The sequence below is a fragment of the Ananas comosus genome, linkage group 6, assembly GCF_001540865.1.
Source record: "Ananas comosus cultivar F153 linkage group 6, ASM154086v1, whole genome shotgun sequence".
NCBI classification, from domain to species: Eukaryota; Viridiplantae; Streptophyta; class Magnoliopsida; order Poales; family Bromeliaceae; genus Ananas; species Ananas comosus.
The window spans coordinates 2,594,475-2,617,180 of NC_033626.1; the positions used below are offsets into that span (position 1 = coordinate 2,594,475).

The 22,706-nt window shown below is 38.0% G+C and overlaps 1 protein-coding gene across 3 annotated transcripts; it reads right to left on the minus strand.

Moving 5' to 3' along the window:
• LOC109712041 (proteasome subunit beta type-7-A-like) lies at positions 7,117-14,529 on the minus strand. 3 transcript variants are annotated; one of them, XM_020235460.1, is made up of 10 exons: positions 14,435-14,529; positions 14,214-14,275; positions 11,680-11,820; positions 10,058-10,199; positions 9,841-9,937; positions 9,569-9,638; positions 9,352-9,456; positions 8,520-8,618; positions 8,339-8,429; positions 7,117-7,538 (listed from the first exon to the last, which is right to left on the minus strand). In XM_020235460.1, exons 3-10 carry the CDS (start codon positions 11,818-11,820, stop codon positions 7,465-7,467), a joined length of 819 nt encoding a protein of 272 aa, XP_020091049.1. In that variant the 5' UTR covers positions 14,214-14,275; positions 14,435-14,529; the 3' UTR covers positions 7,117-7,464. The 3 variants fall into 3 exon arrangements, with proteins under 3 accessions (XP_020091049.1, XP_020091050.1, XP_020091051.1); XM_020235461.1 differs by having other exon boundaries at positions 14,353-14,436; XM_020235462.1 differs by lacking the exons at positions 14,214-14,275; positions 14,435-14,529 and adding an exon at positions 14,353-14,372.

The window sequence follows — 22,706 nt, forward strand, 5'->3', positions numbered from 1 at the left end:
TTCCCCGCTTAGCCCATGGTGCCCAGATAAGACGGTAAATGGTTAACCGTCTTCTCTTGGCGTACCCTGAGAAGACGGTTACTCGCTTACCGCCTTGTCGAAGACGGTGAATGGTTTACCGCCTATCTATCTGAAAACTTTACCATCTTTAGTGTAGAACTCCACCCAGCCTAATTTCGCCAAGTGCTGGATAGGGGGCTAAAACACCCATAAGACGGTGATTCGTTCACCGTCTCATCTCGGCTCCACTAAACACGGTTGGTTGGACTCCTAGATAAGACGGTGAACTGTCTACCGTCTTACCATCTTTAGTGTAGAACTCCACCCAGCCTAATTTCGCCAAGTGCTGGACAGGGGGCTAAAACACCCATAAGACGGTGATTCGTTCACCGTCTCATCTCGGCTCCACTAAACACGGTTGGTTGGACTCCTAGATAAGACGGTGAACTGTCTACCGTCTTCATTACACGGTTAACGATTCACCGTCTTATGAAGACGGTGAACGGTTCACCGTCTTCAATTAGGTTACCCCACCCCAGACCGAGCCCGATACCTCTCCCTTCCTTTTCCCGCTCACGCTCTCTCTCTATCTCTCTGTCTCTCTCCACGAGCCGCCCGTCGTCGCCGCTACCAGTGCCGAGGTCGCCGCCCCCTGTCGCCGCCGCCCGTGCCGAGGTCGCTGCCCCGTGTCACCGACGTCGCCGCCCCCTGTCGCCGACGTCGCCGCCCGTGCCAAAGTCGCCCCCTATCGCAGCCGCCCGTGACAAGGTCGCTGCCCACGGTCGCCCACGGTCGCCGACGTCGCCGCCGCCGCCCCTGCCGAGGTCGCTGCCCATCCCTCTCTCAGGTGTGTTTTCTAGTGTAGGTTTAATATAAATGTAGTTGTTGTAAGCTTCTCTAACTGTAAGTGTAGGTTTAATGTAAATGTAGGTTTAATGTAAATGTAGGTTTAATGTAACTGTAAGTGTAGGTTTAACTCTAGTGTAGGTTTAATGTACATGGCGGCCGTACACAGATGCTGTATTAGAGGTGCTACCAGCATTCTGTGTACAGGGCAGTGAGGTATGGCGATCGCGGACCACGCTGATTTGTTTTCATATCGTCGAGCTTCACGTGCCCGATCGAGTCCTTCGGCAGTTTGGTCTCCTGCAGCATATACCTATTCATGTAGAGACCACCCGTCGCTTCACATCTCAGGGGCAGCCAGATGAGCATTGGGGCCACTTTCATGCTGCACACATCGAGAGATGGGGACAGCGATTACAGGCTATTATTGACCAGGATCCGATTGTCGGTGATGACCCGGTACAGGCGACCTCTATATATATGGAGTGGTATTGGCAGATTACGAGAAGATGGATTTCTCGTCCAGTACAGCGTCCACCATTGACATACCACCCTCGCGGCCAGACCGAGAGAGCACTGGTACGATCACTCATATGTTAATTTTTTATATACATTATCTTATAGTTAATATATAATGCATCTAATGAGTTTTTTTCTATAATGCAGGTGGACGCATTACGACAGGCTCAAATGGGCATGAGAGGGCTAGTTCATGATCGACCGTCTTACGATGCGATGATAGAGACATTAACGAGCATGGATGTCCAGATTGAGTCAGTACTGGAGTACATTCCTTCGATACCTGTCGCCACTGATGTTGGAGGTCGAGATTTTGGTCAACCCTCGACATCGGGTCATCACAGGAGACACTCACCGACACCGACTGGATCACCATCTCTATCTCCTAGTGATGTTGCAGATTTGCCCGCCGCCCCTAGATTTACTTTATTGCCGCTGGACTTGGACTCACTTCCGCCGCCAGTCTCTCGAGAGCACTTTAGATTAGTCTACTCTCGACGTCATGTCGCGTCATCATCACAGGCCCGTCTAGCATCTACACCGGCCATTATCGAGGGTGCTCGACCTGAGACAGAGGAGACTCAGACTCAGGCGATTCTGGAGCATACCGAGGGCATTATCATTGCGGATCTCGATGAGATGGCCGGTATCGAGGCTCTTGATGATGTACCTATTGCCGAGCTCGATGTACAGGGTGGCCGTAGACGTGGACGTGGCCGTGGCCGTGGCCGAGGACGTGGTCGAGGACGTCGAGGGAGAGGAAGATCGAGAGACTGATTGTATTTTTTTTATTTTGAGAATACACTTTGTATAATATTATATAATACATGATTTAGTTCATATTTGTATATTTGTAAGTGTTTTGTTTGATATTTTTATCCAGTTGATTGTATTTTGTTATTCCACTCGTGATGTTGTGTTTCTCGTTTGAATATTTCTTATCGTGAAAAAACTTGCCTCAAACTTGTTGAAATTGGCGGCAAAATTGAGTTTGCCTCAACCTGGTACTGTTTGCTTCATATTTGTATATTTGTAAGTATTTTGTTTGATATTTTTATCCAGTTGATTGTATTTTGTTATTCCACTCGTGATGTTGTGTTTCTCGTTTGAATATTTCTTATCGTGAAAAAACTTGCCTCAAACTTGTTGAAATTGGCGGCAAAATTGAGTTTGCCTCAACCTGGTACTGTTTGCTTCATATTTGTATATTTGTAAGTATTTTGTTTGATATTTTTATCCAGTTGATTGTATTTTGTTATTCCACTCGTGATGTTGTGTTTCTCGTTTGAATATTTCTTATCGTGAAAAAACTTGCCTCAAACTTGTTGAAATAGGCGCTAGAATTTGAGCTCAACCTGGTGCTGGTTGCACTAAAGGCGGTGAATGGTTCACCGTCTTTAGTGTAAAACTCCAGAACCCCGAAAAAATGGCTAAGTCCTGGACTGGGTTCTTTTACACAGATAAGACGGTGAACTATTCACCGTCTTTAGATAAGACGGTAAACTATTAACCGTCTTATCTGTGTTTTAGCCCAACCACAACTTGGCCAATTTACTCTGAAGACGGTGAATAGTTAACCGTCTAATGAAGACGGTAACCCATTCACCGTCTTATCTGTGTTTTAGGCCCCCTCTCAAGGACTTGGCCAAATTAGGCTGGCTAGGGAGATAAGACGGTAAATTGTTTACCGTCTTTTAGAAGACGGTAAACAGTTAACCGTCTTATAAAGGCACCTTGTGCCACGCGGGGAATTGCTGAGAAGGTGGTAGGGTGCGCGGGGAATTGCTGAAAAGGCGGCATGCTACGCCTAGAGAAGACGGTTAACGATTTACCGTCTGAATAAGACGGTTAACCATTTACCGTCTTCAAGAGCTATACTTATAGACGGTGAACGAATCACCGTCTTTATGAGAAATGCTGATCTGGCCGCTGAGGTGGCGAGAGGAAGGTTAGTTTCACAAATAAAATTTTCACAGGGTTAGTTTGGCAAATATGAAATTTTACAGGGTTAGTTTCGAAAAAACTCCATTTTAGATATCAACTATTAAGCTTTTTATCAATATTTCTAAAGGAACAAAAGTTTTATTTTTATTTTTTTTTCTTCCTACTTTTTAATTTCATCTTTCGTGATAGCTAAATAAAGAAGATAATGAATAATCTTCAAGAGCAAAAATGAAAAGTAAGAAAAGATTGCAGTCCTTAACAACATATTTTATTAAATTTGTTAACAATTTTCATTAAATTTAATAATTTTAACTACCATCTTTTTTAAGGGGGTAAGGCATGTTAATAATAAAATTTAAATTTTTCTAAGATTCTTTCAAATATTTCTTTTTTATGTATTTAAAAGTGAGCTGAGTTGAAATTCTTTTAAAAGTTAGAAGGCTCACAATTGAATAAATAAAAATAAAAATAAAAATAAAAATAAAATAAAAGTTCAAGGCTACCAATAAAAATAAATTAAAAAAAAAGGTGAGCTGCGTATTTCGAATAGCCTATAGTTTAGGAAGAAGTCTACTATGTAACAGCTACACACACCATATCATCTGTGTTCAGCTAATTATATCTCTCCTTTTGAAAAAAATATAAAAAATATATTTTTTTTTAAATTTTTGATGATTTAAATAGATGAATTACAGAAGAGCGATTTGATTAGTTGAAAATTATATGACAGCAGTTGAAGTTTAGGAAGAAATTTACTATGTAGCAGCTATACCATATTATTTATATTCAGCTAATCATATCTCTCCTTTTGAAAAAAATATTAAAAAAAATATTATTTTAAAATTTTTGATGATTTAAATAGATGAATTACAGAAGAGCGATTTGATTAGTTGAAAATTATATGACAGCAGTTGAAGTTTAGAAAGAAATTTACTATGTAGCAGCTATACCATATTATTTATATTCAGCCAATCATATCTTTTCTTTTGAAAAAAAGAAAAAATATATTTTAAAAAAATTTATGATGATTTAAATAGGTGGATTACGGAAGAGCGATTTGATTAGTTGAAAATTATATAACAGCAGTTGAAGTTTAGAAAGAAATTTACTATGTAGCAGCTATACCATATTATTTATATTCAGCCAATCATATATTTTTTTAAAAAAAATATAAAAAAATATTTTTTAAAAAATTTATGATGATTTAAATAGGTGAATTACAGAAGAGCGATTTTATTAGTTGAAAATTATATGAAAGCAGTTGATTGAAAACGCAACATCAGCTATGTGACATGTGAACTTTAGACTTTTGCATAGTTTATGGGTCTGCATACATGTGACATGTGGAAAGATGCTGCTCTGTTTGGAATTCACAATGGAAAGACACTTTGACTTGACCATGGAGAAAACCAATCATTGGAAGACACATTTATTTAACTTTAAGGATGTGAAATTTATCCTGTGCCGTAGAGGAATATATCTCTCTCCAACCTTGGAAAAACGAACACCATGTCCCTTTAGTGGACATGCAAATTTAATATATATATATATATATATATATATATATATAGAGTCCAGCTATGGTACTTGTAAAAATATCAAGCACTTCGTGCTTGTAAGTTTTTTACCGTTAGATCTATTCGTCGGATCATTTTCAATCATTAGATTATACTATTCAACCAACCACTCACTCAACCTTAGGGGGCCCACATCATTCTAACCGTATATCTCTTAATCCAACGGCTAAAAATCTACAAGCACCAATAACTTGGTACTTTTAAAAGCATAGGAGCTCAATTCTATATATATATATATATATATATATATATATATAGAGAGAGAGAGAGAGAGAGAGAGAGAGAGAGAGAAAGAGAGAGAGAGAGAGTCCGGCTGCTATACTATCGGTAGCACGGAGACTTCCGTGCTATCAAGTTATTTTCGATGATGCAGCTTCCAAATCGACGATCAGTTCCGTTAGACTTGATCTACACTATTGAAAGTATTTGGAAACTAAATTTCAGTATTTTTCGACATCATTTGGCTAGTGATCAAAATGTCTCAAAATTGACAATTTTTATGGTAGATGTGATGCATTTATAAATTTAACTGTGTAAAACAATTCAAATCAAATAAAATTTTTATAGAAAATTCTTTTTACTATTTAGAATAAGATTGGTAACTCTGATCTTAAATTCAAGTCTTCTATCATCATTTTTTATGAAATTTTTATTTTCAGCCATTTATTTTTAGACTACTCGTTTGATAGGTAAATAATACTGAAAAATTATGAAATTTAGTTTTCAAATATTTTCAATAGTGTAGATCAAGTCTAACGGACCCGATCGTCAATTTGGAAGCAGCATCATTGAAAACAACTTGGTAGCATGAAGGTGTCCGTGCTACAGATAGTATAGCAACCTAGCTCTCTCTCTCTCTATATATATATATATATTGTAGAGTTACTATACTTTCAAATGTATAAAAAATTTATGCTTCCGACTTTTTGATCTTTAGATCAAGTATTATACGGTTGGAATAATAATCCCATATGGTCGAGTGATCTCTTAGGGTAAATGATATTGATTTAAGAGCCAAAAAGTCGAAAGCATCAATTTCTTTATAATTATGACAGTATAATAACTCTAATATATATATATATATATATATATATATATATATATATATATATATATATATATATATATAGTTGAGCTAGAATACTTTTTAAAGCACCAAAGGGGTTGGTGCTTTTGAGAGCATTCTAGCTCAATTCTATATATATATATATTTGAAAAACAAATTTTGTACTTTTCTTGTTAGGTTTTACACCAGTTGTTCCCCACGAGAACATTCGAAAGCGATTAATTTATATTTTATTTTTCAGAAGTGGATTGGGGATGAAAGTAAATTTTTAACAAATTTTTGACAAATCGAGGTGATCCAAAAATGACAGGAGTTTTTTTTTCTTATCTCCTGCTTCATTTTCTTGACGGTTGAGAGCGAATTTGAAATAAACTTTTTTTCTCGACATTTTCAGCTCCATTTACCGTCCCATTCAGAACAGATCAGAATGAAAGCTCCACCAACCAAGATCCATTTGCATCCCTATCCCTGACCTTTTCCCAAATTTTTAATTGAACTCTTTTTTTTTTTTTTTTTTACGTAATTATAATTGGATCCCTACCGTCTATAATTCTATTATGTTTAACAGAAATAGACATGTGAACCTTCCACAGACGATTAAATTTCCCCAAAACAAAAAAGAAAAAAAAAAACAAAACAAAAACAAAAACAACACAGAACACGAACAATCGAAGGCCATAGCAGCTACGCTTATATATCACTTAATAATTTTACCACCAAATATTTTTATTTTTAATTTATTTGATCTATGTCATTCCCTAACTCATCCTCTTTAAAATTTAGATGCACCATTCCTTTTAAAAAAAGGCTCGTTTGGAACATCTTGTGCAACAACTCACACAACTACATTCACAACTCAAAAGCAACGCACACAAATTTTGAAACAGAAGAGCCATCGAATTGAATGGCTCAGATCAAATAAAATAAAAAATTAGGTACTAAAATTAAATTTTTTTAAAAGAAACATAGCATAATAATAACAAGAAGAGCCACGGAGTCTTAGTTTGATAATACGGTGGCTAAAAATACTATTTTTTTATGCTTTTATGCTTTTGAAGGATATAAAAATCCGAGGCGTTTTCATGCTTCCCTTCTTTCATGCCACAAACGACCGTATTACCAAACTAGCCCCAAGTCTTTCTCCGGCAACTCCGGCGGCACGAATTAAAACAAGTGCTATGCTAAAATAAATAAAAGACGACGAATTTTCCGGCGAATTCAAGCCTCGACACAACAATTTGATTCAAGAAACACAAAGGAAAATGCAGTGTTCATCAAACAAAGTCTTCTTTGGCCCCACAGTCGTGCATTAATTAATGAAATAAGAAGAAGATGGTAGGTTTTGGCAGATAATTGAAGTTCATTGATTGAGCTCTCACCAGTAAGACCGTAAATTCTGAGTGTCCAGAAATGCCCAATAAACCTGCAGGTTACCTTAGATGATCTTGAATTTTCGATTTAGCGACAAATGATGTAACTGAAGAAGCTACTCTTCCATGTCCTGATGCATAATTACTCCTCCATTGAGTCGCCCTCAGGAACTTGCGCCTTCGGCTTGAGTAGCTTAATTTTGGTTGCCAAGACCTCTGCAATGAATACATACAAAAAGACTCTAGTTACAAAGCCATTCTCGTTTGGGTAAGTTGCACCACGGGTCTGCGATCTCTTTCTTGAATTACAGGTTAGTCCTCGATTTCTAAATTTAAGAATTTAACATCCCCAATCACATACGTGTTACATTATAGTCATTCCTGTTGAAAGGCCAAAGCTTGCGACCAATGGAAATGCCAACATGGCTACCACAAATTCACTTGGCATCTCACCTAATTAAGATGGTGACAATGCGTAGAGAACCCTTCAACTATAGGCCATTCTGAAATAGTCCCCTCCACTCAAACTTTTTTTTTGGAATCAAGTGATTTTAATTAAAAAAAAAAAGGAAAAAAAAAAAGAGGAAATTTTATTAAATTCACTGATGATTCCAGCAAATTTAATGACTTTAATCATAGTTTAGCATATAAAACTAGACCAATCAAACGCTAGTCATTAGATTTGATAAAATATTATAATTAATTAACTACAAAAACTCATAATAAAGAAAAGAAGAAGTCAAGGGCATCTCAATCCTCTCCTCGCCCCTCCGCCCCCCCCCCCAACNAAAAAAAAAGAAAAAAATTGAGGGGACTATGTCGGAATGACCTATAGTTCCGACCTATAGTTGAGGAGGCCTCCACACATTTTTAACCAAATTCGAGAGCAATTCTATATTTAACAGTAAAAGCTCAATTAGACGTGAAAGGCAAGAAGTGAAACTTAGCGTAGACAAGGGCTGTAGATGCAATTCAGCCTATTTTCCTCCCCGGGGATCACACGTGCAAGAAATTACCTGTATGGCCCTTGACGAAGTTGTAGCCCTTTGTACTCACATAGGTCCTAGGATTGGGCAACTGGTGGTTTCTTAAGTACTCTGTCTGTCCCTGATATGGTGAAGCAGTAGAGAATAATTAATCACAAAAATTATCAGGAGTACAAAAATCGAAACAAATATTGGAATCATGAATGCTTACTTTCGTAATGACACAAACATCGACATTGCTCCCGCTGCCCAAATCATTGAAAATGCCAGAACAAATTGCCTCGCAGACAAGTTGTATTCCGTCATCTCTCTGCATAATAGAAATAGTTGAAAATATACACATAAGGTACATGACATTTCTTTGTTGTATATATCGTAAATTGTTCTAATCGATGTGGCCTGAACTTTTTAAATAAATCACAGAAGAGCAATATCAGAATATCCCTCAGATAAAAATGATAATTGTTATACGCAACTTACTGCATACAAGCACAAGGTTTTGTTCGAGACATTCCCAAACATGAAGACCAGGACATCATATTCAATCTTATCATATTTTCACCGCTTAGCAGTAATTTAAATATCCAAAAGACTTGTACAGCAACACTACTGGAGCCAACTACCAAAATGTGTTCGTAGTAATGTAGTAGATACTACTTTTCCCGCTAATTAAGACTAGCACTATACTCTCATCAATGTACCTCCTGCCTTTTAGACTGTTTCTATCTAGTAATGTACTTTGTGGTCCATTTATCAGCCACTACCGACAAATATACTCGGCCCCATGAATGACATGCTCTACTGAAAAATAGAATGAAGCAAGAGAAGAGAGCGGAAGAACAGCTCTAAACATGGGTAAATAGGTAGATGAAGGCCAGCAGTCATGCTAATGGCAGTAGCTCTCCATGCCTTACATCCATCGCAAGTATCAAATTTATTAACAATGCAGATACTAATAATACTGCTGCTTTTTTTTTAAAACACTTGATAATCATAAAATAAATAGAAAGAATGCATGACATGTGATGGATCGTTTTACTTACAGTAAGGCCATCTCTATATTTCGATTCAAAAACAGCCATTGCAGCAAGAGAACCAGAACCCATTGTAGCGAAAGGGAGAGTATCGGTTGATCCATGTGGGTAAACCTGCATATAAAATACTTAAAAGTTAGGTTCTCTGAATGTTCAATATAGCCTTTGTTTGTTTCTACAAATGGTACATATAAACTACTGTAGGTTAGATTTCCAGGAGACTCACAGTGTGCAGATGTGGCCCTGTTACATCAACTCCACCAAGAACTAATGCAGCACTGACATGGCCTTGGTAACTAGTAACAATTTGTCCCGTTTAATATTAGCACCAAACATTTTAAAAAGGATACATGAAAACATACACATATGTCTACATTATCCTACAGCAGAAAACCATGTAAATAAATATTATACTACAGGGATAGATATTTACACATGGAAAAACCCCTTCAAAAGAAGGGGGGAAAAAAAGGCATGCTGGGAAGAAGATATATTTACCTGAAAAGATGTGATTTTAGAAGGGTTAGAGCGGTAATGACTCTTGATTCTCGACCAGTTGCATAGCGGTGAAGCTGAAGTTGGGAGCTCACCATATCTACCGAGAAATATTCAAATAGGTACAACAAATATATCATAACAACCAAGAACTAATAAGAAGAAAAATTAGGGTTTTCCAACATTGTGTCAAGGTAAAAAATCTATTTTAAAAGCCTACCTGTTACTGCCTCTGTGTCAGCAGCAGTTCCTGCTCCACAGCAATAGATATTAGGTGCCATATAGTGGATTTTCTCACAATTCTTATCAGCAACTATGGGCCCCTCAGTTGCCCTTGTATCGGCTCCAAGAACAATGCCATCCTAATAAAAGAAAGACAATAATTACATATATGAATTTTAATCTTTTATGAAGTAGTTTTACCACCAAGGTACAATCAGTAAATCAATAACACTTCACAAGATAAAGCAGAAAATTACTAATTCTCCGACAATTTCTGGTTAAAAAGGAAGGATTCAGCTGAGCAGAAGCAAGCACATCCACCCATCAAGAAGCCAATTCATTTAACAATAATTTGTAATTAACTTAAAATTCACACTTCCATTTTCATTCTGTTTTTATCTCCAAAATAACATGTAAAACAGTTCCGTATAACCAAAAAGGTTCTCCTGTAATGCAGGACTTTTTACTTCCATTCAGATGAAATGGAATTTAATCACTCCAATCTCCAATATATAACAAATTTTCAGTGCGAAATTATTGTTTTCTATCATTATTTGGACCATGTATATAGAAGTCTCAGATTTAAAAGCACTTAAGAATCAACTATTCAACCAAAAAGTACTCCATGACAAATAACAGCAGAAAGATCATATTTTCTGTGTTTGTGATGTTCCAATTGCATCACCACTGTCAATTCATCAGCTCAACAACTAAACCACATCCGATCACAAATAAGAGGAGAGAGCAAAAATGCTTCGGAAAAGCCGCTTATCTAATCAGTCTTGATAGACTACTAATATTCAGTGCTTCCATCTTGTAAAGACCAATTTGTGCAACAATATATACACACTTCTCCAAATATGATGTTAGTGTTCGTCATCCTAAAACAAACCAACTGACTCACTAATCACTAATTATCTTCCAAATTGTAGGTCCTTTTTCATCCAAAAACAAAATAAAAAGTAACCAAACTACAATCTACATCTACAAATCAAGTATATTCATACGAAAATACACGCATGAATATGTACATAAGACATATTTGGCAATAAACAAACACATGGATATAAGCATATCTTTGTTTCTGATTTTAATCTTTCCATCATCATTGTTTCTCATATATACAATCTTTTACCATCACTTTTAGCATATCTAACTTCTTTCCTCTCTTATTCTCCGTTATCACTAGAAGCACTAATTTATACTGGTGAGTCTTGTGCTGCTTTCACAAAGATGAAATCAGAAAGGGCTCCTATTGCATCATTTTTGACCAATTATACAACTCTAATGAGCATTGGAGGAAGGGTAAGTTAGAACCCAAAAAAAGGGCACGCATGTGCACGCATGAGCTCGAACAGGCACACCCCGCACGTGCACAGCACACGCACGCGCGCGCGCGAGAGAGAGAGAGAGAGAGAGAGAGAGAGAGACTTGATAAGGCTTTGAAGTGGTTTGCATTAGCCAACTAGTGAGCTATATGGTTTTTTGAGCTTTGCCACTCATTGATATTACAAAATCCTTTCTAAAGAACACCGAAAGTAAAATCCAAGTATGAATCAGTATTTGCCGATACTTATAGTTTTAGTAGAAGCACAGGAATAAGTATAGAGTCGTATGTACCTGAAAAACTAAACCAACAATAGTTGTTCCGGTCTTTCTAAATGATGGAAGTTGTATTCCTTTCTTCAGTAGCATTTCATTTCTACGGCATAAATCAAAGCTGAACCCACCTTTTGGCGGAACATCTGACATTCTAGCCATCTGCGCAAAAATACCAAATCATCATCAAAGCGGCAAATAATATAAGCAATATACAAGAAATATGGAGGTAAACTTGATATTAACCCTTAGATCAAACATAACAGAGAATCCTTTTTCCATCGCATTTTCTTACCTCTCTTCTTCTTCCCTTGGTATTTTTTTTCCTCAAATTAATTAATTATATGGGATGAAACCAAATTATTAACCAAGTTTCCCTTTGATCCGTGAACTTCAATTATTTCAATGAATGCGAAAACCTCACAAAATTTCCAATCTAACCTTGTAATCAACTTCAATTCATGAAAGTTGACCAAATGCAAATCTATCCGTACAATCACTAGAAACTTATTTATTGTTAGTCAGCTTTTGTTGGCCCATATGGCCTTGAAGATGACCATCAAACATTTGAGATAAAAGTATTCAACTGATAGTCACATGCAGTGTTTGAAAAGGCGCGAGGCGCAAAAAGGCGCAAAACTCTCCTGGAGTCTAGGCGCGAGGCGCACTACGAGGCGCGTGCCTCAAGAAGGCGAGGCGCACAGTAATTTAATTTGATATTCTATATTAAAAAAACTCCAAAATAACTATACAAAACTAAAATAACTATAAAAAAAATAAAGAAAACACATGCATATAGGTTCTCAAGTTAAAAAAAATATATTTCGACTTTCAATTTAAAAGTGATTGTGGTGCCAATGTTTTCATTTGGCCTCAAGAAGGAGAAGAGGACGATAAAAGGAGAGAGTGGTAGGAGGAGAGGGCAGTAGATGGATTTCATTAGGGTTTTTTTAGATTTCTTTTAGATTCCTTTACTAATCTTATCGGGCTAAAACATAAAATTTATCTCCGAAACCCAATAACCCGAAAACTTTAATCCAAAATACAAAAAATATTAAATATGCCGAGGCGCACGCCTTATGTGAGCCTCGCGCCTCGCCTGAGGCGCGCGCCTCAGGGCCTACGCGCGCGCCTCAACAATAGCGCCTCGCCTCACTATTGCTGAGGCGCGGAGGCCCGCGCCTCGCGCCTAGGCCCTGAGGCACGCACCTCAGGCGCGCCTTTTCAAACACTGGTCACATGGGTCCATGAGCAAATGCTGGAGGGAATACATCTCATTAAATGAGTTATAAAACACACTAATTTAGGATGCCACGCCAACTAAGGATGAGACAACACATTATACTTCTAAGGCGGAGTTGAAAATCGAAATAAAATACATGCAGTTCAGGAAACAAAAGAAAATTGAAAATCAGTTGAGATGAGCAGAGGTACAAGGTCAAAAAATACTTGGCCTGCAGTTTAGGGGTTTCCGGTGTAAAACTCCAGGCTAGAAGCAGTCGAAGAGCTACTAACATTGAATGTAAGCAAAACAAGGTTTTAAGTGCTCATCGGCACAAGCCGTACCTACCGTACTAGCAAGATATTGACACGATACGATCCTCGTCCCAATGGCACGGCCCAACAAGTTCTCTGACCCCGTGCCACCGCACTAAAATCCTTGAAGCAAACTAAGATCAACTTTCCCTATCTAACACCACCATTATTAACTTAGAATCCATTCTCCTTAAACATGCTAACCAAGTAAAACACATGAATAAAACTTCTACTAAACCTTTAACCTGCCAAACTATCCAACCAATACTTGGGTCAACTCAAACGATCCTATTTTCCAACACCACCACTCTCACCTTCTGCTACTCCACCTAGGTATAATGACACTCCTCAAACATCTCAACAACAGGAGCACACGCAACGAATTGAACTACCGGAGGTCAAATATAAGGGCTTGTTTGGTTCACCCAAACTAGACCCTAGAATTGGAATGGGATTCATTGATTCTGATTGTTTACAGGTATCGGATTCACATTCCCATTCCAAGCTGGAATGGAAATGGGCTAATCCATTTATGGCCAATCGAGCTTTGTACCCGGAACTTAGGCTCATTCCAACTTCTACATCAAAAACCCTTTCACAAACATCTCTCCCTTCTCTCCCTTGATCATTCTTCTCTCCCTTGACCAAAACCCCTATCTCAAAACCCTATAGGTGTCCAACTTTTTCATGCAAAAATTCCTTTTCTCAAGGACAGTAAAATTGAAATTATATACTAATTTTCTAACAAGTTTGATTAATTAATTTATCATATGAATATCAGTATTTGAGATCAGTAACATTATTAACTAAATGAGAGGAATGAGAGTGGTCCATTCCGATTTCCATTCCAATAATGAACCAAATACTTTTGGATGATTCATCATTTCATTTTCCATTCCAATAGCAAATCCAATTCCATTTCTCATTCCCACTCCCATCATGAACCAAACAACCCCCAAAAAATATGCAAGAGAGAGAGAGAGAGAGAGAGAGAGAGAGAGAGAGAGAGAGATGAACACCTGTGGCAGCGAAGGAGCGGAAGTGACAGAGATCAAACCCTAAAACAGTTGCTCCTGAAACCCTAATTCACCGAGAAAAAACAGGAAAAAAAAAAGAAAATTAAAAGGAAACAACCAAAAAAGAGAAGAGAATAAGAACCTGAGCACGATCAATGATGAGTTTGCTCTTCGGAAAACAAAAAAAAAAAAAAAAATAGGGAAATGAGATCGAAAGAGAGAACCCTCGCGCCCCAGATTCTTGAACAACAAGGCAAAGGGATTTATTTTTGTTGGTGTTTTAGGTACTAGAACTTTTACCAGCGTTTCAACTGGGTCCCTGATGTTTTAATCGGATCCAAAGCGTGCAGTGCCTTATTGGGTCGGGTTTAATTCGAGTATAGTTTAGTAGAGGCCCATATGAGGATTGCAAAACTGAATTGGGCTAATATAATATTTAATTGAAACCCACCAATCCAATTTGATCAATGGACCTGATTGGGTCATGCATTTTACATTTCCAAGTAGGTTAAGATTAGAGCTGTCAACAAGCTGAACACGAGCGAGCTAGGACCGGCTAAGAGAGAGAGAGAGAGAGAGAGAGAGAGAGAGAGAGAGAGTCCGGCTAAGCACTTGGTGCTACAAAGTTTTCCACCGTTAGATTTAACATTTTGATCATTTTTATCTGTTAAATTATACAATTCAACCAACCATCGACTGAACCCTAAAGGGCCACTATTATCCTACCCATACATCTCTTCATCCAGAGGCCGAAAACTAATAACACTAATAACTTGCTGCTATTATAAGCACTCCATCTTGATTCTATATATATATATATATATATATATAGAGAGAGAGAGAGAGAGAGAGAGAGAGAGAGAGAGAGTGGGCTGGTACGCTTCTGGAAGCACGGAGCCCTCCGTACTTCCAAGTTATTTTCGATGTTCAAACTTTCAAATCGACGATCGGCTCCGTTAGACTTAATCTAGAGTATTTGAAGTACCTAGAAAATAAATTTTGTGATTTTTCGATATCATTTGCCTAGTGATCGAAGGGGCTCAAAATTAATAATTTTAATGGCCGTGGTGAGCCGTTTGCAAATTTAACGGTGTAGAAATATTCAAATCACATGAAATTTTGATGGAAAATTCTTTATACCATATAAAACAAGATCAATAACTTTGATCTAAAATTTTATTGTCATATCATCATATTTTGTAAGATTTTTATTTTCAGCCATTGATTTTGAGCCACTGCGATCACTAGGCAAATGATATCGAAAAATCGTAAAATTTATTTTCTAGATACTTCAAATACTCTAGATNTATTATTAATTAATTAATTTATTATTTATAATTATTATTAGTTTATTATTTATACTATATTATCTAATTAATTTATTATTAATAAATTATTACTAATTAATAATTTATTATTTATAGTTATTTATAATTAATTATGTCACGCCCCGGATTACTCGTTTTTCTGGACACGCCAACAGACCCGCCGTATACGTAGAAATTTTTTCTGTATACAAAGTGATAGCTGTACCTATACCTGTAATCATACAACACTAGAACCAGTAGTATAGAGCTGCTAAAAAAAATAATATATAAATAAAACTGGTTCACTATGCATACATAGCATCCTGATACAAAAACACTCGCTACAGCGAGGATCTAACATCAGTATATACAAGAACGAAAAACTACAACTACCTGTAGCTGGTATATCTCTAAGTCAGAAGCAAAATGGGAAGGGATCTAGCTCGCGACTCTCTTTCCACGATCGATATCCGCGACAGCAGCAGCCGAAGAAGAAGGCTCTGCAAAAAGAGGGGGTAACAACTGGGCGTGAAAACTACTGCAAAAGAAGTAGTCCTCAGCGGGTACCGCCCTCAATCTCATCGGCTCACCCACCAAATCTACAAAAAGTATGTACAAATAATAGTAAAGGAACTGAAAATAGTCTACAGCTATATGCAACTATACTATCATGATCAAACACTAACTATCTGTAGAATAATGCAATCTCTGACCCAATCTCACTAGGGACTATGAATACACCCGCCCCAGGGACTGTGAATACACCCGTCCCGTCTGTCGAAGCTATACTGCTACCCCCACTCTAAGCCGTCCGTGGAGAGCAAGTCCAACCAGGACACAACGACACCAACGCAAACTCACAAAGCCCGACTCCTGAGTGGCACTCGTGGGCGCTACCCAACCGAGTATGCAAGCGTATCTCTGTCGAGCTCAATCAGGCTCTCACAGGCTATAGTCAAGTAAATAGGGTGTAACTGGTCTAACAACCAAACTCACGTGCCCTCGACACAATCTGATGCCAAAAACAGCAAACTGGGTCCACCGTCAACCTCAACGACATCCGATAGTCCGAAACAACCTAAACACTGCTGTAAAAATAAGCTCGGCATCCCAGTACGAGCGTAAATGCATTCTACACTATGCTGGGTATCCACCGCCAACAAACTGCGGTAATACAAATAAACTACAGCTCCTAAGCTATCCGCGTATCAAATGCGCACTAACAGCGTGGATACGAACCGCAACAGCTTCAGAAGCTATCTGAGTAACAAATGCGCCCTAACAGCGTGGATACGAAATGCAACAGCTTCAGAAGCTATCTGAGTATCAAATGCGTACTAACAGCGTGGATACGAAGCACAACAGCTTAAGGAGTTAGAATCGCTAGTTTTCTCCTAAGTCAATTCCAAGTACAACATGTATAATTTATCTAACTCACTACAACATACTCCAAATTCAGATTTCGTTTAACATGCTAATCGATGAATTCGAGCTAAAAACATGATATACAAAAGCTGAAATATACATGTTGACTATGCATAAACTTAGGAGGAGAATCCGATGATTAACCTACCTCTAGCGCTAATCCACGGCAGCACGGGGTCACGAAGTTGCTGGAACCACTGCTGAAACTATCCAAAATCACTTAAAACCAGCAACCAAACTCCTTCAAGGATCAAAACACCAAAAACACCAAAACTTGCATTATTACCCTCAAATTTCAACACTTAAGCTCATTCCTCCAATTCCAATGTCAAAACTCACCTAACAATCTTCAAATCAGGTGAAAAAGGTCCCAAAACCAGTGTACAATGATGGAGAATCACCCTCAGGTCCAAGATCCAGCTTCCTCCAAAGATATCATCAAGAAAACCCAAAACTCCCAATTTCAGCTTCAAACTGCCAGCAATAGAGACAAACGCAGAATTGGCCAAGCTAATCTCAACCAAATTCTGTCAAAATAGGCTCCACGAATTTCTCTTGAAGTCCATAATCCACCAAATCAAGTTTCGTGGCAAACGGAGCTTCCTACGTTGCACACAAGCCAAAACGCCGAAGGTCACTGCTGGAAAACTGCAGAATCAGCAATCCTCAAGCTTGGAAGTAGTGGAAATATGTAAATTGGAAGATTTGGAGGGGTTGGAATGCAATTGTAGGCTTCACTATGAAAAAGAAGGGAAAAAAGCTCACCAGGGACGTACTCCCTCTATTTATAGGGTGATCAAACGGTCAGATAAGTCTCAGGAACAAAAGAGGTTAACCTGCAGATTCTGCAGAAAACCACACTTTCGGGTGCTCAAAACCCCTTTCTGGGCGTCCGAAACCTCCAGGCTACACACTTGCTCTCCTTCGGTTCCTCCGCCAACGGTGTGCTGCGCCCATATCCGGCTCCGGCGGAGCTCACCTACCACCACCCACGTGTCAGTGCAAACGATACTCACGAAGTGAAATTTCGGACCCACAATCAGGCGCACGAAACAAGGATCCAAATTCGCTTCCAATTCTGCTCAGTTCAGCACTCAGTTTCTTGGCGACCCAAACCAGTTCTGGGCACCCAAAACTAGCAAAACTCCAGTTTTGCTCCTTTGAGTGCACCGAGTCCATTTCTGCATTCATTTCGTGCAGAAACAACTCCGATTTAGTCCGACACTCTCCAGATGTGTCGACTAATCACTAATACTGAAGCCAATCCTATCCAAACCTCAGGAACACAACATAGATCTACCCTTTAATCATTTCCACCTGTTAGATTATACTATTAAACCAACGACCCACTCAACCCTAGGAGACTACTATCAATTTAACCCGGGACCACTATCATCCTAACCGCACATCTTTTCATCCAACGGCCGAAAACTCAATAGTACCAAAGGACTAGTACTATTGATAGTATAGTAGCATATATATATATATATATATATATATATATATATATATATATATATATATATATATATATATATATATAGAGTTGAGCTAGAATGCTATCGATAACAAACGGGCTCTGTCGCCACCCATTTGTTTTCGATGATAGAGCCTCTAAATCGACGATCGGTACCGTTGAACATGATCTATACCACTTGAAGTGTATAGAAATTAAATTTTATACATTTTCGATATTATTCTCTTATCCATCGAGTGGACACAAAAATAAACGGCTGAAAATGAATATTCTTTAAAAAATAATGATAGGAGTCTTGTAATCAAGATCAAGAGTATAGATCTTGTTTTAAATAGTTTAAAGAATTTTCTAACAAAACTTCAATTGATTTGGATATCTTTACGCCGTTAAAGGAGAAAACGCCTTATATCGACCATTAAAATTACAAAATTTGAAACCCTTTGATCATTAGCAAATGATGTCGAAAAGATTTGAAATTTGATTTCTAAACACTTCAAGTGGTATAAATCATGTTTAACGGTGTCGATCGTCGATTTGGAGGCTTCATCATCGAAAACAAATGGGTGGCAACGGAGCCCGTTTGCTATCGATAGTATTCTAGCTCAATTATATATATATATATATACTATTATATAATATATATATATATATATATATATATATATATATATATATATATTATATACTATATAGTATTAAATACATACTTTATATATTATATTAAATATTTGTCATATAATGTAATTTAAATATACTTAATTATAAATATAAATTTTAACAATAATATATATGTATCTATAAATTATTATACATAAATAATATATAAATATATATAATAGAAAAAAATTATATAAAATAATTTTATTTCACCATTCCTTCCAACTAAACAAATATATCTGAAAATTCTTTTTTCTAGTAAAAGTAAAACTCTATTTTTGCAAAAAAATATTATCAAAATTTATTTTTTACGATCTAAATGGAACCAAACAGTTCCTAATTTACACACATGTTAATTAGAGGGACATAAATTCCAAACTATTTGAAACATGCAACGTGTCAATTTGTAGTTCACCCTCCAACAAAAGTACAACTTCCTTACTTAAAAAAAAAAAAAAGAAAAAAGAATGCACCAGTCACGTTGCTTACGGGTAAGCAATCAATCATATTACTCTTGTAAAATTTATCCATCATATCATAATTTTTAGAAAAAAAATTTATTATATTTTTTAATAAAAATTTATATCTGACTGAACATAAATGATATAATATAACTGCTATGCTACATAGTATATTTCGATTTAGTTTAATATTAAGGTCCATCTAACGCTATTAGATAAAATGAAGTTATTACACAAATATATAGAAATATATTTTTACGTTCTCCAATGACATAGTAAAAATTAATATATCGTAATCGACTCATCGCGATATACAAAACACAATATTATGTATAAAAATAAATAGAATATTTTTTATCGTACTTTGTACTGCACGTAACATAATTTCCCTGCAATCCAAACGGAGCTTTCCTCCCTTACCCATAATTAATAGTATGTGAGATCCCTGGTGTTCGATTGTGGAGGCTTGTTGGCAGCTCTGGAGAATGTCGGGACGAGTCCGAGTCGCGTTGGCGTCAAATAGACGCAAAACGGACTCTGTACGACGCGAGGGCAGCTTATAGCGAAAAAATCTGCAAAACAGCAGATTTCTCTGCTTGCTGTACCGGTACAACCAGCATGCTGTACCCGTACAACCAGCGCGCATTGGTTTAGCAGCTCTCGGGTTGGCTCTTGTACCGGTACAGGAGCCCGTGTACGGGTACAAGGGGATAGGTAGAGGGCTAAATTGGTAATTCCCTCCCTCGTTTATATCACCACTCATCCCCTCTCTATATAGCTTCGTGTAGAGAGAGAGAGAGAGGGGTCTTCTAGCTGCATTTCTCCATCCCTCTCTCACTCTCATCCGGTTGAAGGTAAGGAAGAAGCTCGGGTATAGTTTTCGTCGCCGACGTCGCGCCGCGGAGCCGTTCGAGCACAATTTCGACGTCGTGTTGCTGCGAGGAGGTCGGGCGAGTGTGGCTTTTCGCCATCCTTGACGTCGTGCTGATTCTAGGTACATGTTGAAGTGTTTTTACCTGTGAGCATTCCTCCTAGTACATCAATTCCATCATTTTGAGCTCGGGTGCCACTGCTGCAGATTTCTTCATCGACTGTTAGTATTTCAGCTCGTACACGACGTAGGAGTATCGGATTGCGACGAGACTTGGTTCGTTGGATTCGGGACTTCGAGAGAAATCCACGAAGCTCTTACTTGCTGGATTTGGTGAAGGTTAGGTTGGTCGAATCCTTGTTGTACCTCGCTGCTGTGATTCCTGGACTGAAACGGTGAATGTTGTTGTGTAGAGCTCGAGCTTAGACAATTTCTGGACTCGGAGCAGTGTGTTTGACCCAGCAGGTGGTGTCGCAGCTGGGAGGGTGTTTCGCTGCCAGGGATTAGCGTGCGAGGTGGGTTTACATCGGTTTATTCCTAAGTATAGCATTTGTCGACATGTATGAATTGTAGTTTTATATATCATGTGTAGCTCTATCTCGTTGATTATATCTTGGATAAATACGATTTGAGAACATGATTAGTGAACCTTGAATATACATGTTGGACTTGGACTTGACTTAGGAGAAAACGCGATAATGATCGGCATATGCTTAAACTGCCTGATTTAGCTCTAGGAGCTGTTATAGAATTGTACTGTCGCAGTATCCTTGAGACGAGTACTCCAGGTAGTTTAGATTACATTTACACTCGTGCTGGTACGCCGAGTGGATTTATACAGGGTCGTTTGGACTGTTCCGGACTGTAGGGTGCCGTTGAGGTTGACGGTGGACCCGTATCGCCTTTTTGGCGTCTGATTGTGCCGAGAGCACATTACCTGTTGGTTGTTTGACCAGTTAGAGTCGATTTCTTGACTTTGGCTTTTCAGAGCCTGTTTGAGCTCGACAGAGATACGCTGCATACTCGGTTGGGTAGCGCCCACGAGTGCCACTCCGGAGTCAGGCTTTGTGCTTTCGCGTTGGTGTTGCTCATGCCGGTTGGACTTGCTCTCCACGAACTAGTTAGTGTGGAGGTAGCTGGATAGTCGCAACTGGGCAGGGACGGGTGTATTCACAGTTCCAAGGACAGGTATGTTTACAGTCCCGATTGGATTGGGTCAGATTTGACATGTCCTACAGTTGGTTAGAGTAAAGCATGATAGTGTAGTGACTTGTAGCGGTTGAGTTATTTCCTGCATTTTTTCTACTATCTTGGCTCCCTTCTGTAGACTTAGTGGGTGGACCGATGTTGTTTTGGGCGGCACCCACTGAGGACTACTTATTTTTCCAGTAGTTCTCACGCCCAGTTGTTACCCCTGTTTTGCGGAGCCACAGGTTTCGGCTGCTGCGCCTTCCACGGATCAGGATCGAGGCAAGGGCATCGCGAGTTAGAGCCTTACCCGACGTGCTGAGCTAGAGGTGCCCCTACTACAGGTAGATGTTTTGTTTCGAGTTTATGTACATAGTAGACTTAACTCGCCAGTGCGAGTAGCTCTGTATTTTTGGATTTGGACTATGTATATGAAACTCAGTTTGTTTAGCTTCTGTTTTCTCTAGCAGCTCTCTACTACTGTTCGTAGTAGTGTTTGATTTACAGGTACAGCCGTCGCTTCGTATATAGGGAAAATTCCTTTGTATACGGCGGATTTGTCGGCGTGCCCTGGGAACGAGACATCCGAGGCGTGACATAGTACTAGTTAAGGAGCCCTGCACGATGCGGCGGGAAGATAATACAACCGTAAATTATTATAATTATTAATATTTTTTCTATTATGTATTAATATTTTTAAATATTATTTATCTCAGTATTAAATAATAAAAAATTAAAGAATAAATTAAAGTAGATTTCTTTCTAAAAATATTTAAATCTTATATAAATTAATCCTTAAAAAAATTGTGTGGACCCCACAACCCTCCAAAATAAGGAAAAGTATTCTTTAGTGTTGCCAATTCATATATGTTTTGGGAACTAAAGTAAAAAATATGCAAAATTTAGGGATCAAGATTGGCATGCAAAAAAAAGTTAAATAGACGATGACACTATAATTTCGTTAATTCTAAAATATTTTTTAACGGTTACTATTTTATCGCGATGAAATTAATTTGAAAAAATTTAGGAATAAAAAAAAAATAGTGGAAAGTTTGGAAAATTAATCCTAAAAAAATTGTGGGCCACACAACCCTCTAAAATAAAGGGAGA

What these genes read in the sequence shown, in the direction of transcription:
- LOC109712041 (XM_020235460.1), bottom strand. Translation starts at nt 11,820, where the DNA reads ATGGCTAGAATGTCAGATGTTCCGCCAAAAGGTGGGTTCAGCTTTGAT. An exon ending in TTGTTGGTTTAGTTTTTCAG is followed by an intron (nt 10,200 to 11,679) that starts GTACATACGACT and finishes TTCTTTTATTAG; the next exon opens with GATGGCATTGTTCTTGGAGC. An exon ending in CAGGGCCACATCTGCACACT is followed by an intron (nt 9,457 to 9,568) that starts GTGAGTCTCCTG and finishes TTTTATATGCAG; the next exon opens with GTTTACCCACATGGATCAAC.